The sequence below is a fragment of the Acinonyx jubatus genome, chromosome B1 (genome assembly GCF_027475565.1).
Source record: "Acinonyx jubatus isolate Ajub_Pintada_27869175 chromosome B1, VMU_Ajub_asm_v1.0, whole genome shotgun sequence".
NCBI lineage: Eukaryota > Metazoa > Chordata > Mammalia > Carnivora > Felidae > Acinonyx > Acinonyx jubatus.
Window position 1 is genome coordinate 112,586,550 of NC_069382.1, and position 16,168 is coordinate 112,602,717.

General features: G+C 39.3%; 1 protein-coding gene across 6 annotated transcripts in view; it reads right to left on the reverse strand.

The window, feature by feature from the left end:
* Positions 1 to 492: 492 nt before the first annotated feature.
* SGMS2 (sphingomyelin synthase 2) overlaps positions 493 to 16,168 on the reverse strand; it is an 84,974-nt gene continuing 69,298 nt past the window's right edge. For all 6 annotated transcript variants that reach the window (XM_027062008.2, XM_027062006.2, XM_027062007.2 and 3 more), the window contains 3 exons: positions 11,812 to 11,965; positions 6,780 to 6,946; positions 493 to 5,241 (listed from right to left, as the gene is read on the reverse strand). In XM_027062008.2, coding sequence (XP_026917809.1) covers positions 5,038 to 5,241; positions 6,780 to 6,946; positions 11,812 to 11,965 — 525 coding nt within the window. In that variant the 3' untranslated portion in view covers positions 493 to 5,037. The remainder of the gene's footprint in view (positions 5,242 to 6,779; positions 6,947 to 11,811; positions 11,966 to 16,168) is intronic.

Sequence of the window (16,168 nt, forward strand, 5' to 3'; positions counted from 1 at the left end):
CATGCCTTTATCTTTCATCAGGGGGTCCAAAACCAACTTATGGAATCAACGGTAGCAGTGACTGTTGAAGTCTGCTAGAGGACATCACCTCAGTGTCCCATTAGTGAAAGCATGAGGATGACATTTCTTTCAGGACTGAGTGACAGAAAGGACTGTTTTCTTTGACGAATTAATGATTCTGTCCCTTTGTGAACAATGTAAATCAGAATCATGGAGTGTGTAGCTGATTTTTTTACTTCCCATAAATGACCTTATATTGGTCGGAATTATTTTTCACCTTAAATCCAAGGGCAGGGGAAAAAATAACACATTCCAGTTTACTTACAGTTCTATTAATTGAAGGTTATCACCTTATTTTAATAATAGTGCTTGAAGAAAATAATCCTCTTGTGGTTTTAATAATCACTTAAAACCAAACAAAAATTTAAAATCTTTACAGAAAATAATTTTTTTTTAAACCAAAAGAAACAGTAATACTAATTTTCAAAAGACTGTTGATGTCACTGTGGTTTATTGGGTAAATACAAAGTGTAGGCTCTTGCTTTTTTTTTTTCTTTGCTATTTTTTTTTAAAGCAAAGCCAAGGAGATTAGAAACCAAGTACACATATCCTCTTTAAAATAGAAACATAAATTAGTTTTAACTAACAATTAGGCACTTAAAATGTAAATGTAAAATGGCATTTTTAGAAGTATAAACTATAGTTCCACTCCTAATTTCCTTCTGAAATGTCTTTTACAGACACAAAAGCACAAGCATGGAAAACATTTCTAAACGAAGATAATTTCCTCTTAAAAAAACAAAAAAAACCAAAACTTGAATGCAAATCCCAAATGATAGACCAATGATTAAGGTACTGGTGGGTAGGAGAAAAGAGCTTCTGAAATTTACATGTTTGATTAAAATATAAGCATTTAATAAAACTATTACAATAGCATACAGTATATATCGTAATGAAAAATATGTCAGGAAAATAATGAATTCTAGACTTAAAATTTTACTTTACAACAAGGCACTTAACACATTGAAACAGTACAGTAAATTTCCGAAAGAATGCAATTGGCTACCTCTCAAATCTTGTAATAATATATCTTTTGTGAATATACTGTAACATAACCACACATTTTGCAGCATTAATCATTGCATAGGAGGTAAATTAAATAATGAATTCCAACTTGGCAACTAGATTAGCTTATGTTTACAGTTTCTTCTTTTTCTTTTAAAGGACAGTTTTAAATAATTCCATAATAAAGAGCTATTCTCACTCATGATTCATTTAGAACACAGTATAGTTAATGAGTAATAAAATAAATGAGAACTTATAAGGTGTATATCGGTATAAAAACTTATCTTTGGGTACCTTTGACATGATTTTCAGTGTTTAGGTACTGAAGTCAAGAGCACTTCTTAATAGAAGAAATATTTTTAGCAAATAAGTCAAAGGAGTTAAATTATTGCAACACAATGACATTAAAAAAAATACCAGAAATCTTTATACATACAAATAGAAAAGCCTTCAACACATGGCATATTACTTATCATATGCTCATTTAAAACTTGTAAACTCATTTATTAAGAAATTCCTTCTCACACTTCCTACAGAAGTAAGTGTGTTAAGACCAGCTTAAATTTTTAATCGGTTTTACAGTGTAAAACAAAAAACAACAAATAATTAAAAAGAAATGTTCAAAATATTAAAGAAACAAGATGTGAACTTTTTAATTAAAACAGAAACTGCATGAGCTCTAGCATGTAAAAAATAATAATAAAAAATAAGAAAGCCAACCTGGTGTTTCAAAGTAAACAAGGTATATAGGTAGTTATAAAGGGAGACATTAATGATTGTGACAATGAGAGGTAAAATGGTGTTCAAATTTTCTTTGATCAAATGGATGAAAGATTAGAACTGCAACTCTCTGCGATCTAAGCACATTTTCCCTTGGGGAAAGGTTTAACATACCTTGAAGTTCCTTTTGCATGATGTTTTCAGATTATTGGCAAAAAATAAAACAAAACAAAAAACCAACCAACCAACCAACCAAATGCCTTTTAAAAACATGAAAATCTACTTTTAAAAAGTGGCAAGTTTGTGTTCCAAGTCATATAACATATTTCCACAAGGGGGCACTGGTATACAGTAAAGAACCTTACACAATGTCATCATTCCACCAGACCAGGGGCTTGGGCTCACTCAAAATAGCCTTCTTTCCTCAGCAAAGCTTGTTTCCTAAGATGCCAGTAAAATTAAATAACAAATTTGAAATTAGTTTGGGTGGAGCTGGGAACAATGCTTTATTTTCAGAGCTGTGGAGGAGCTAAAAAAAAAAAAAAAAAAAAAAAAAAAAAATCGAACCTGAGAGGAATCCATTTCCACTTGAAAGAATTTAGAAAAAATATGGAGTAATTTACAGGAATGATATATTATAGATATTGTGCAGAAGGACCAAATTACAAGGAAAGCTTCAAACAGGAGCACTGGTTTACAAAAACAAAGATAATGGATAAGATCTTGTACTATAATTAGCAAGGAAAAGGAGCTCCCAAAATTTATTGTTTCAAAAGCAGGATCATAATTGTTTAAGTTTTCTAAGTGGCATGTTAGGTTAAGCCTCAAGTTTGCTTTCCTACATGTAATGGAGTTTCACTGCTTTTCTTTTCTCATCTTGAAACTTTGGTTATTTGCCCTCCTTATTTTCAAACCTCATGCTTAGTGTCTACTAGACATCTATGAGACATACACGTAAAGAACATGTGAGCAACAGTGTCCACATGTGAGGTCAGAGAGGTTTTTAAAGTTCTTTAAAAGGTGATGTGTTTTTTTAAAACTGTATTACTTGACTAAAATGCAAGCTTTACTGTTTCAAGGGTCTCTGGCAATCCACACACCGTGATTTTTAAATCTTAAATACTTTTCCCTTTTTAATTTGCAGAAAATTAGGTTTTCCAACACACTGTTAAATAAGGCTCTCAGGTATATCAGGTTATGAATCAGATGCTCAAGGACTATTCCAATGTAAGGAGCATAAAACCCAGGCTTCAGTGTCACATGCTTTTGCTCATAATCAGGGAGCAGGAATTTAAACTCTGTGTTTTCAAGCACAGCCCCTTATATATCACAAGTGTCAATATTTAATAAGAGAAAGTTATACAGAATTATGGCTAAGCACATCGGGGAAGCTACAGATATATTTCTTATCGATTCATTTAATAACAAATACCTGAAAACTCCTTGCATTTCAAAGCCTGTCAAGGATATTTAGGATTTCAATTCTTGTTTTAAATGATCGGATGAAGAATGTCTTTCTTCCTCCCTTTGAATTCGACTACCTTTCCTTTAGTGATTCTTCTGTTACATTGAGAAAGAGCCATACTGAATACACAAACAGAATTTTAGCACCAAAAATAAGGACTCTTCTGAAAAATTTGTGCTGTGCTTCTCTCAAGCAATCTGAAGGTCAATTTTGTGTATCAAATCAAGGCAAACCAGTTTATAATGATAAATTTCGGGATATTTCTCATTCTTAAGTGGAGGGAAATTTTCACGTTCGATATACATGTAACTGCTCGCTCACTGGCGTCATTGGCCTCTCTGTCTTCTGACCTAGTGTTGATGATTTTGTAACCATAAATCTTTTTTTTAAACTTACTAGAAGTTTTAAGAGATTAACTCGGACAGCATTGATCTGATCCGATTTTTAAAAATCCATCTTCTTTTTGCACCACCTCAAAGAACTTTAGAAACGATGATCCCCCTTTTACTGAGTAGCTGTAACTGTCTAACAGGCCGATCTCAACAGTAGGTTATAGTGCAGCACCGTGGTGTAAGTTCAGGATCAAAGTAAAATTACTCAATTGTGGCATATGTCCTTAGGACCAGTTTATAAGAAGCTGAGTCTCTTGCTAAAAGGCAAGGATACATTACACTTTTGGACTCCTCCTTGGTTTTTCCACAAAGTACAATGTAACTAGGAAGAAATCGTCTGCAGTGAAATGTGGCCAACTGCATTTTTGAGTTCCAACCAGCAGCTCTAAAACAGATCTCCCACAGGGTAGGACAGGACAGAAATGCAGCCTTGTTCCCCAAGTGGCATGACCATCCGCTCACACACCTATGTGTTTCTAGCCTGTGCTGGAGCAGCTGACTGCCCTAGGGATACCAGATGCGTATCTACCCGGCAGATAGCACATACATGTGTACTCAAGGACCACCTGTTTAGCAGAAACAGCTCCAGGCGTCCTGTATATCTGCCATAGAGATTCTAAGGGGAAATATTTACACACACGTAAAATCTGTGAGATGTGTCAAATACTTCCATATTTACTTAGATCACCTTTCCTATATATATATATCTATATATATATCTATATATATCTATACACACACACACACACACACACACACGTGCACGTGCGTGTGTTTGCGTGTATGTATAAGTATCAGTTAAAAAAAGTAAAAGTGATACATAGTGCATGGGGTGGTAGCAGCAGTGCACATTCCCAGACCTGACCCTGACCTTCCCCATGACAAAGTGGAAACAAAGTTCACCTCCAGTTTACTCCTAACCATGGATCTCCCCCTCATTAATAAGCCTAATACTAAAACCACTCTCAACATTGGGTAATTCTATTTACACAGTAGCTGTATATATCCAGATAGTTTATTTAAAACATTAACAAATTCTTCTGACCTTGGAGAAAAAAAAAATCCTGAAAAATTCTGTAGAGGGCTTTAGTGGAGAAAGAATAAGGATAGGAATAGTATGTTCTTTGGCACCTCTTTAAGAAGCTCATTAGTAAAATCCCAGTGGGGGGGCTTGTCACCAATGAATGAAGGGCTGCAGGAGAATATACCTTTCTCAGGATGAATCAGAAAAGCAGTCAAAGGGTAATACTTCGTTCATCTTTCTAATCATTTACACAAAATTTGGTCCACTTCTTCCTTTACCAGTCAGTTCTTCTAAAATAAAAACCCAAAACTATACCTTTGGTTACAGCGTTAACTCTTTTGGTGTAAGAGCTGATGCCTTTGTTTTACTCCTCAGGTAGATTTCTCATTATCTTCACCGATTTTCTGAACCCGTGAATACTTTTTGCATGAGGATTTAAAGCAGCCAGGGGGCCAGGAGAGTGGCCAGGAGAAGCAGCAAGGAATTGAGCCTTGTACGTTTTTCTCGAAAAAATAAAAGATGGGGAACCACCATGCTCGAGACAAGAAATTAGTCTGTGAAGAGACCTTCAAGTTCTGTAAAAAGGTAAAAAAAAAAGGAAAATGAGACCTATTTTTCATGATTTGCATCCCATTTTTTTTTTTCTTAATTAAATTGTCATTCATTGTACCATAACAGAGAAAGCAGCAGAATCAGGATCACAAGGCAGTAATTGTCTTTGCGCCTTTTCCCTGATTCTGACATGTTTCTGGTCCCAGCCCTCTTCCCCCCTTGCTCCAGCTCATGCAAATTCTTCTGCCTGCAGTCCCAGTAAGAGTGCAGATTCAGGAACGGATGTGAGAGTGGGCCAGGAGGAAGAGTTGTAAAGATGTGTGAGCAGGTGGATGTAGGCTGGAGGAAGATGGAAGAGTGCAGGGCAAGCTCGCAGGGTGGAACACATTTAAGAGGAAAGGTGAAGGTTTTGGTGGGGTGCTGTCAGTAGACATTTAGACGGAAGTATAAGGAAGGGGGAAATTAAAGTTCATAAAATGGGAAGTAGAACTAGAGACAAAATAACCCCAAAAGAGGCATCTATCAGTGGACACCACTAAACGAGAATTGATTTAGACCCTTTGGGAATGGCATATTTCAACTGCTTACAAATTACATGCATTGGACAATATGGCAAGACTATCCAAAGGTCAGTTAGACTACACAGATGCATGCTCTTTCCTTTTTTAAAATTTTTAAAAATGTTTTATTTTTGAGAGAGACAGAGTGAGAGCAAGGGGGGGGGGGGCAGAGAAAGGGAGACACAGAATCCGAAGCAGGCTCCAGGCTCTGAGCTGTCAGCACAGACCCCAACATGGGGCGCAAACCCACAGACCGTGAGATCATGACCTGAGCTGAAGTCGGATGCTCAACCAACCGAGCCACCCAGGCGCCCCTGCAGACTCACTCTCCTACACCAAGCACACACACCTAGACTAGGAAAACACATAGAAGGGGAGGAGTCTTCCCATCTTGGGATGACAGGAAGAGAGCAGGAGTTAGGAAGGCTTCCCAGAAGACGTGGCATTTGAGCTAGCTCTTCGACATGAACAGGAGAAGAAGCAAAGGTCATCTGGGAATGGAAGGCACCAGCAACAAATAAGGAAGGGACGAGAAGGGAAGCCAGAGAGCACAGTATCACCGAAAGACGGACCAAATCTAGGAATTCATGGACTGCTTATTTTGCCTTTTTAAAATAGGTTCTGTCTTTGCCTCAAAATTTCAGTTCTTTGAAGGCAGGGAGCATGTCTTACCTGGCTGCCCCATGACGCTTCTACAGAAGAAGGTTCCTGCATTTTAATTTAGCATTTATAGTTCTTCAATTCTGGTATTGACTAGTTGAATTAGTAAAACACCATGCTCTATAATTATACAGCACTTTTATCCTTAAATGTCATTTATATTGGTGACACCATTTAAGAAGCAGTAATGGGTATACGTTTCAGTGAACTGACCCAGACCCCACAAGTGGGTGGCGACAGCGGCTATTCCCACTAAGCCACCTGAACCCCCGCTGCATGAAAAGGGGGCCACTGCATTTAAAGAAAAGAGAATCATCCCAGGATAATTTCACTGCTCTCACCTTTTCATTGGCCATTGAATGGTACCACCAAAACAGCCGTGTTGTAATATAATAAGCAATGATCACGTCGACAGTGTAGTGTTCATGTGCTACAAGAATGCAGATGATCCCGGCGGCACTCAGCAGCCAGCAGATTAAATGATACCACCAGAAGTGACGAGGCGAATCTAGACGGGAGGAAAAGTATAGAGTTAGTAAGATTCCCAGAGATGAATTTAATGATTACAGTCTATGTTAATGACCTTAAGTAGAATAATCTAAGGTCAGGAAGTCACTGGAAGAAGAAAACCGATTAACCCAAAATGAGTCACTGTGAACAGTTTGGGATTTGCTCAGGTACAAAGAGAGAAGGAGGGGACCACCGGGGGCAGCTCTCATAGTCATTCATCGGGGAACAGTCACTCCCTAGGTATTCTAGGCCTTGTCCGCTGCTAAGTTGTTCAATAAGGAAGAGAACAGAATCGTTTATCAGGTTGGTTGGAATTGGCTCATATTGGCTCACAGAAGAGATCCCACTGGAAAGAAAAGCAGTAGGGGTCAAAAGAAAGGGTAGTTGTCAATGAAAATGTAGGCAAAAGTAAGAAAGCAGGAGTAATTTCAGGTTTTACAGAAACATATTTTGATTTCTCCAGGGGGAGAAAAATGGCATTGTGGCCAACAGTATTTTGCTTCTCAGCAGTTTCATACTGTTATTGCTAATCGTGACTAAGAAACACTCCTGATGTAAAGCTTAGGGTTCTGGCTCATTCACTTGTGGATTTTAACCTTCTCCTAGTGAGTCCAATAAAAAGGTCATTATATTGATTAGCTAGAGGAGAGAACCAGAGCACTCATCAGGTGAAATGCGATCATACACCCCACAGCCTGTGCACACAAGTGATGAGGACACAGGCAGCAACCTCTGGTTCATCTCTAATAACTTTCCCTTTTTTCTTTTTCTTTAATAGCTGTGCCTTTTTTTTTTTCTATTTTAAAGCCTTATTAACTCACAAAGTTAATAATCTAAAAAATTTATTTCATATTTAACTGTGTTTACATTCATAGTGACATTTATTTCTAAGTACAGCACAATGGTAGAATGCCAAGAGAATCCATTTCCAGAAATCCAGATGAAATAAATACAAAATCAGGTATCATTCAAATGAAGAATATTTTTTGGTGAAATAGCTGTTGCTCTTTTGGTTTCAAGTATAACAGGAAGTTTATAAACCTGTTTGCATTTGTTTTTTGTTTTTTTTTTTTAATTTTTTTTCCACGTTTTTTTAAATTTATTTTTGGGACAGAGAGAGACAGAGCATGAATGGGGGAGGGGCAGAGAGACAGGGAGACACAGAATCGGAAACAGGCTCCAGGCTCCGAGCCATCAGCCCAGAGCCTGACGCGGGGCTCGAACTCACGGACCGCGAGATCGTGACCTGGCTGAAGTCGGACGCTTAACCGACTGCGCCACCCAGGTGCCCCAAACCTGTTTGCATTTGGAAGTCTGCTGTTTAATTTTTGCATGCACGCCTTATCGCTTCTCAGTTGGTTCATCCTGGCACAGACTTCTAGCAGACAATGGATAGACTCCTAGAATTTTAAAGCTGGAAGAAGCCTTACCCTTTACAGCCTGGTGGCCACATCCAGGCCCCATAACTGTTCCATTAGGTGGAGAGTACTCAAAATTGAACCAACTCTTAGAAATCTGGAGATTTCACGAAATATGCGTTCTGCAGAACCACAGACTCCACCCTTCTCTGAAGCTTCACAGCAGCTCAGTTCCCTTTGCTTATAAGGTCATCTGGTACTTATTACCTTAGAAGTTAAAAATGTTTGGGCAAACCAGAACAATTTTGTATTTGTTTATCCACAAGAAGCAAAGCTGAAGTATAAAAGGAGTAAAGAGATGGGCCGAGTGGTCATTTAGTACTTGTGGAATTGAAAATGAAGTTTTAAGAATGTCTGGAAATACTAACACTGCTCTTCCATAAAAATGTATTCCCAATTATGCTACCACATTGGGACCACTGCTCACTAACTAAGAACACTGGCTGGCTGAGCCAAAGAAAAGATTTAATATAAATTTTGAAACAGAAATGGGAAAATGGTAACTTTTCTGCTTTCCCATTCTACCATAGGGATTAATAACATCAGGCTGAAAGAGGATGACACAAATATTAATTCACCCCACTGCCTGTGTGGGACCCAAGCCCTACAGACATTGAATCATACAGACAATGGACTTTGTGTGGTAGCATGGTAGGAAGGAAGGAAGGAAGGAAAGACGGGAGGGAGGGGGAGGGAAGGAAGGAAGGAAGGAAGGAAGGAAGGAAGGAAGGAAGGAAGGGAGGGAGGGAGGGAGGGAGGGAGGGAGTTTTTCCCTCTCTACCAGCAAGGCACTTGGTACTAAAGGCTAGGCTGATTTCTTCAGGCCAGTTTTCTAAGGAACCTAGGCCTCAGTGAAATATTTGCACAACTGTGTAAGACTCCCCTCTGTGTAAAGCCCACAAAATGGTCCTGGTCCCATGTTTTTATCTGGTCTCTTGACTAAATTAAAATCTATTCATGACAACCAGGCAAACAAGGAAAGAGACCAAACAGATAAAAAGGCAGGAAAACAAAAAAATATATGAATGATGCATCTGATTCTAGAAGCAGACGGCTCAAAGAAACCATTTGGGACCACTGCTTACTCTGAACCAGAACACAGGGCATCACTTAGAAGGTGACTGTTTTTCCTAATTGCATAGGAAACGGGAACAAACGTGGAATGCTCTGTCCATGTACAGAACTGATGCTAGAGTTGGGTTTGTACTTAGCATTACAGATTTGCCATTTCATTCCTCACCAAAAATTAGAAACATCAGGATGTAATTCTTTCACTGCTGTATGTTAACTCACACAGTTTTTGAAACCTCAAGCCAAAATCACGTTTTGGGAAGAAAATATCTCTACATACTGACTGCATAGCCTTTATCAGAGCATAAAAATAATCACAAGTTGCCTTGCTATTGTCCTGAAGTAAAAGAAAGAACAATAGTGCGCAATATACCTGGACTGTTCCTTAGCAATTTTATAAGATCAGACAAGTTGGGCTCCCAAATATTCTAAAGAGACCCAAGAAATTAATAGCATAACCTCTAGAGTCAGCCTGCTTGAGGTTGAATACTCCATCCTCCAATTACCAACTATGGACTGTGGGAAGTCACTCTAAGTGTCCTCTCTGAAAAAGGGGAAAACAGTGCTGCTCTCATGGGGTGGCTGCAGGATTAAATGAGTTATTTTCCATCAAGGACTTAGAATAGTGCCTGGCACAGAGTATTATGTCTATTTGCTATTATTGTTAGCATCACTTGGTCTTCAGTTATTTTCTAAAATTGACCTTCAGTTTCCTGGGGTGTTTCTTGTCATTACTTGCAACTCACCATGGCTTCGTTCCAACATGCAGCTCCTCCCCGCCTCACCCTCATCTTCTTCTCTAAGTTTCCTATGATTCTCAGATTAGAGAGAAACTCCTATAGCACGAGTCCACCTCTGGACTAGAAAATAATTGATCTTACACACTGGTGGAACTCTTCCCAGCAAAAGTTAGAGTTAGAGTCATCAACAACACAGATCTCTCTACTGGCTCATCAGAACCAATAACTACATATGAGAAATAACTGACATTGAAGGAAGAGACAACCCCGATATTGGTGCAGAAACAGACTCAGGTTCTCCCCATTACCACCTCTGGTAGAAATGTGAGGACAGAAATAAGGGGAAAGGTTCAGAACGGCCTCCACCTTATGTCAGGAATAATGAAGCCTGTGCACTTAACATGCTACTCTCCCCACTCTAAGTGTGTGTGTGTAGCACTTACAAAGGAAACACCTCAAACTACACAATTCTTACCAAAAAAAACAAAAAAACAAAAAAACAAAACTTCCTCTACTGCAAATAATCTCAAATCTTTGTCCTAAAGCCCTCAAAGAGGAACTGAAACCTGAGACCCCAGGTGGCCTATGGGGACAAGAACTCACTTATGTGCCACTGACAGATAAACTGTGATGTCCATACTGCCATGAAGTAAGGCTAAACCTGTTTGGATTAATGACAGGCCAAGAGAGGGTAGAAGAAGCAGGACAACAGAAGGGCAGGCGACCTTCTGTTGGTCTTTGCCAAAAGGCCTCTTTACAGTGCTGAGGAAGTGAAGAAAGTGGAGATAAAGTTCTAAGAAACAATATGGAGTATTCTGGAACTAAAGGTGAAGGTTAACCTGACCAGCTTTGCAAAAACGAAGGAAAAGGTATCACTTACTTTGAAAGGATTTTGAGGTGATGGGTCTACATAAATTGAAACTCAGAAATCTACAACAATGGGATCTGCTGGGCAGCTAACCTCAAACACAGCTCCCATGATGAAGGACGCACCATGCCAGCCATGAAAGCTGCTGGGCTCCATAACGATTTTGTATAACGGCAATTAAGTGTATAAATATGGAAAGATACTTCACATTCTTGCCTCCATGTTTTGTATGAAGAAATGATCAATATTGGCAAAATATTTTTTGAAGATGCCTATTAAAGCACAGAAGTCAGCTGGAAAATGGTGACACTGAAATGGGACAAGAAAACATCTAAAAAAAGGGGAAAACATCAAATTATTTGGAATGATGGAATGGAAGTTTCATACAATGGAAATTACACACTCATAAGTCATTTACATTCAGCTTTCCAGTGCACTGATTTTGTTTGTAATAAACTTAACACCTATTTGCCAACACTAAAATAGCTTTTCATACCTTGAGAGGTTCTAATGAGGGACTGAGACATTCTGGAGCCAGATTAAATGTTAGAGAATCCAGGGCCAAGTTTTAAGTCTCCCATGTTCAAATCACATAGGCCTAGTTGGAATGAATTAAATACACTCAGACACACACACTCTCACACACTCACACACCTGTACCTTCCATAGATATCAAGCCCAAAGGGTAAGAGTTCCCATAAGTTTCAGGGCCCAGGGATCCCTCCCACTACAGCGGTCAATAGAGTGGGAATGAGTTAGTACTCACATTCTTTGATGAACAAATAAGTAAGTGTCAGCACAACAGTGTGACCACTGAAGAGGAAGTCTCCACACAAGATATGGGATCCAGTTATGGACAATCCACCACCAGAAATCAACCGTAGAATCCGTTGTACTTTTGCCTGAGAATCTCCGTTGAGCTGAATGACACAAGAAGATAAGGAAGAAACTTTACAAGCCGATAAAAATCACATTTCAGCCTAATTTATAAGATATTTAGAAAGGTCAAAACAAAACAGCTAAAAAAAATTCACCAGGCTGTGCTTTTTTCTTTTTAACTTAAAAACTCAAAAAGAATCCAAGAGGGTAGCTCCTCAAACTAGGTTTTATTCATTTATTGGCGAGTTTTAGTGACATGCTTTAAATTATTCAATATGTTACTAATAATATGTTTTGGTGGTAGTGTGTCCTTGGGCAAAGCTTTTAAAAATATTAATAACCAATGACTTCACCACAGCTATGCACTGAAAAAAAATCAAAGCTACTTTCTTTCCTCTTTTTAGGGGGAAGTCAGGGTTTTGGATGGTTAATATTTGATTCAGCTGAATACCACATTACTAATATTCTAAAGTGTATTCAGACCTTGTGTTAAGTGGGCAGCCGAAAGTGTACAAATAGCTGTATTAATATCTGATCAAAACATTTCACAGTTAAAACGGGGAGCTGCAACACATTAAATAATTTAAACAGGTTTGAAAATGATGGATTAGAGATGTATTGGGAGCTTTAAAAATGAGTAGCTTTGATTAGGAAAACCATCCTCCAAAGAAATAATCTGTGTGTTACTGCAGAGGGTCAGAAGAGAGTCCATAGAACAATGGTGCAGAAGCCCCTAGAAGCCACCATGATGACACGGGAAACAATGATGGGCCAGGATAGGAGTTTGACCCAATAGTCAAAAGCTTATATCCCATAAAAATTTTAGCATATGGGAAGGAGCAGTGGACTGAGCTGGTCAGAATAGCAGGCATGAAAAATTGGAAAACTGAAGTGCTTGGGGGTCCAGGGTTTCAGATCAGCCTAGCATCAGTTGAAGAGGCTTAGAAAATCAAAGAATGATATTCAGAAATATATTCAGTAATAGTACACAGGAGAGGAGAAATATAGAAAGACCACTAATGACTATTCATTTGGCACCTAGGGGGACAGTTGTATGCCATGCTGTCTTTTATACTCAATGATCCCTGAACCATGGCCAGTCCAGCCTTGATGGTGGTTAAACTGGTCGTGAAGACAGGTAGTACCCTGCCCAAGTGGATGCATGGGGTGAAGGAGGGTAGAGTGTGTACAAATGGATGGGAGGAGAGTCTGGGAGGAGAGAAATTCAATTAGCCTCTAGAGCAAGTAGAAAACCATCTTATCCAGTAGAGTAGGAATCAGGGCATGATTCTTTGCCCAAAACATCACTACTGGGGAGCCTAAACATTTCCTGATAAAAAAACAATTCATACGGATCTGGAAAGCTTTCTGGTATCCAGATGACCTATGTAAAAAGGCAAACACACCATGATTGGTTAATAGTTGAGAATAAAGCTCTGTAACACAAAATGACATAAACCATGATTAGAGGGTAAAGTGAGAAAAAACCTTCTTCAAAAGTTTGTTTAGGGCAAGCCCAGCTGGCAAAAACACAACATAGATATTTTATCAAGACTTGATAGTCCAGGGGTTCCTGGGTTAAGCATCCAACTCCCGATGCTCAGGTCATGATCTCACGGTTCATGAGTATGAGTCCTGCATTGGGCTCTGGCTGACAGCGCAGAGCCTACTTGGGATTCTCTCTCTGCCCCTCTCTGCTCTTTCCCCGCTCATGCTCGCTCACTCTCTCTCAAAATAAACAGACATTACAAAAAAAAAAAAAAAAGTAACAGGTGATCTTGCCTTGAAAAGACAGGCTCTAGAAGGCTGCAAAGGATCCACATCTGAGGAAGGAGAAGTACTGTGGACAGAACTACAGAACTCATTTCAGGTTCACCTCAGGAAATGTGTGCTGTAAACTGCATAAAATTGTGGATACGCCCTTCATGTGCAAGACAGAACCTAGCCGGGTGCTTTATCAGATCAACCACAGTCCTTCAGGAATTTCTTGTCACGTGGTTGGGACAAACAACTGTCAACACGGAGATCAAATAAAAAAGTACATACACTGCCCAACCATTGTGTTTCCAGTTTAAAAGGACACATGACTCTTCATTTCAAAACCCTAATATATATATATATATTATCCGCTCATCGTTCCCAACTCAACACTCTAATTTTCTAAGGGCAGAAACACTTAAAGCCATCAGTCCCTTTACCTGGGATTAGATGGGCCCCAAAGGTATAAGCAAACTAGGAGCTAAACTATTGCCACACATTCTCTTCTCCCCTCTTCCTTTCAGCAGCCAGGGTGAATGGAGATTTCTGATAGCACTGGATTCATTATGCCTTTACAGAATACAGAACAGAGGAAGCACTCTCTCTCCTTGCTCTGTCTTTTCTCAGTTCTTAATTCCTCAATCCTGTCACTGCTATCCTAGATAGCAGTTCATGCTCAAGAAAGGGGAAAAAAGAGGGCGGGGTGAGGGTATAAAGAAAACTGAGGAAGGTCAGGGAAGGTAATGGTGAGAGTTGGGATTAATGGACTTATTTTTCTAATTTTGTTCTGGTTCACTGGGACCCCCAACGCTCACCACTTATGACTCTCGTTCCTATTAATTTCCTGATTTGTCAGACACCATTCTATGCCATGACTGGATATGGAACTGAAGATGCAGACAGCTAAGAGGAGAAGCATCAATCACAAGAGCCAAGGCAGAAAGAGGCTCAGTGTTCTAAGGGTTCCTCGAACTGTCACCTCTGCACGCCACTCCCCACAAAAAAAAAAAAAAAAAAAAAGTACAAGACAGCCCAACTTCGTTGCTGCCAAATCAGAAAACTTACCTTGCAGACTGTCCCTTCAGTTCAGAAGAAAAGTCCTCCAGACATCCTTGGCCAAGGCGTGAGGAAAACTTTCTCAGGGAACAGACTATAGTCATTCCAGCCCAACATTCTTGTATGTGGCAAAATGGGTTTGAAAAGCTAAATCATTTCATTCACGTTCTAATAACTGGGCCAACATTTATTTAAACACACTTCTCAGAACACACAGTTTGTGACTGCAAACCAAAGCTTGGATTGCTGGGTTGAAGCAAATTGTAAGCAAAAGACTTAAAGTAAAGCCCAAGACAGACAAGGGAGAAGGCAACTGGAAAACCGAAAGCCAAATATTTCACCAATCTTGTGAAATCACTCGTGGTGATTGTATCTTGTGAGTGACAAGTTTATTCGGCACCAAGGACTAGATGTGACACCCTCTCACAGAGAGTGGTTTCAGTATACATGGTTCTGTCATTGCTCATAGCCACGAAGGACATTCTACACAGTCAGCAACAGAGGAGGCAGGTAGATTACCTAATAGCCTTGTGACCACAAAAATCTAAGGAGCACTCAAAGCCAGTGGCTGAACCACATTTAGAACACAATTCTGACTCTTGTTCCATAACACCCTATCACCTCTAGTCAAAATGATTTGTGTTTGTTTTACTGAACCATTACTCAGGCACCTATAGCCTGCTTATGCTTCAGGAAGAGGTCTTGACAAATGAACATGGGGGCTATTTAGTTAGGATGTCACCAGAGCTTCCATTGGGAGTATTTGTAGCTTGGTGATCCAGTGGTATGTTTACTGATGTGGCTTCTGAAAATTGCAACTCTTCCAGGGAGGATAATCTTTAATTTACTTTCTTTCTATAATCATAGCAACTCATCTCTGCAAACCTCATCCATTACTAGGATGGGCTTGCCTTCTTTTCTGTGCCCATTTCTTCATTTAACACATAGCAATAACCCCTTAGAAGTGTTTATTACATTTCTGAACTTCTCCCATGCCTTAAATTAGTTTCACTAAAAATCAGCCAATGTTTAAATTCAATATGTACACTGTTTTAATTACAGATACTTTCTGCTTTGATGGCTTTGGAAAATTATAGCTTCTCCAAACCACACCTATATTTGGTGAGGGAGACTGTTGACTTAGAACTCTATTTTTCCTTCCACCTTGGACATCTGCTTAGTGTTCAGTAAAATATGATGTTAGACTTTACTCCCTTGTCCAGAAAGCACATGATTTGTATGCTTCTTTTTTTGTAAACCAGGACATACTGGGGTCTAAGATGATTAACAGCTCTCTCACGAAGTGGCTCTACCTGGAGAGACTGTAAACCCTGCTTAAGACAGTTTCAGTATTTATTCCCACAATGTATTCCAGCAAAAGGCCCCTCTAGCTTTCCAACTGCTAAAAACTTTGGGGTCATCCTCAGCTT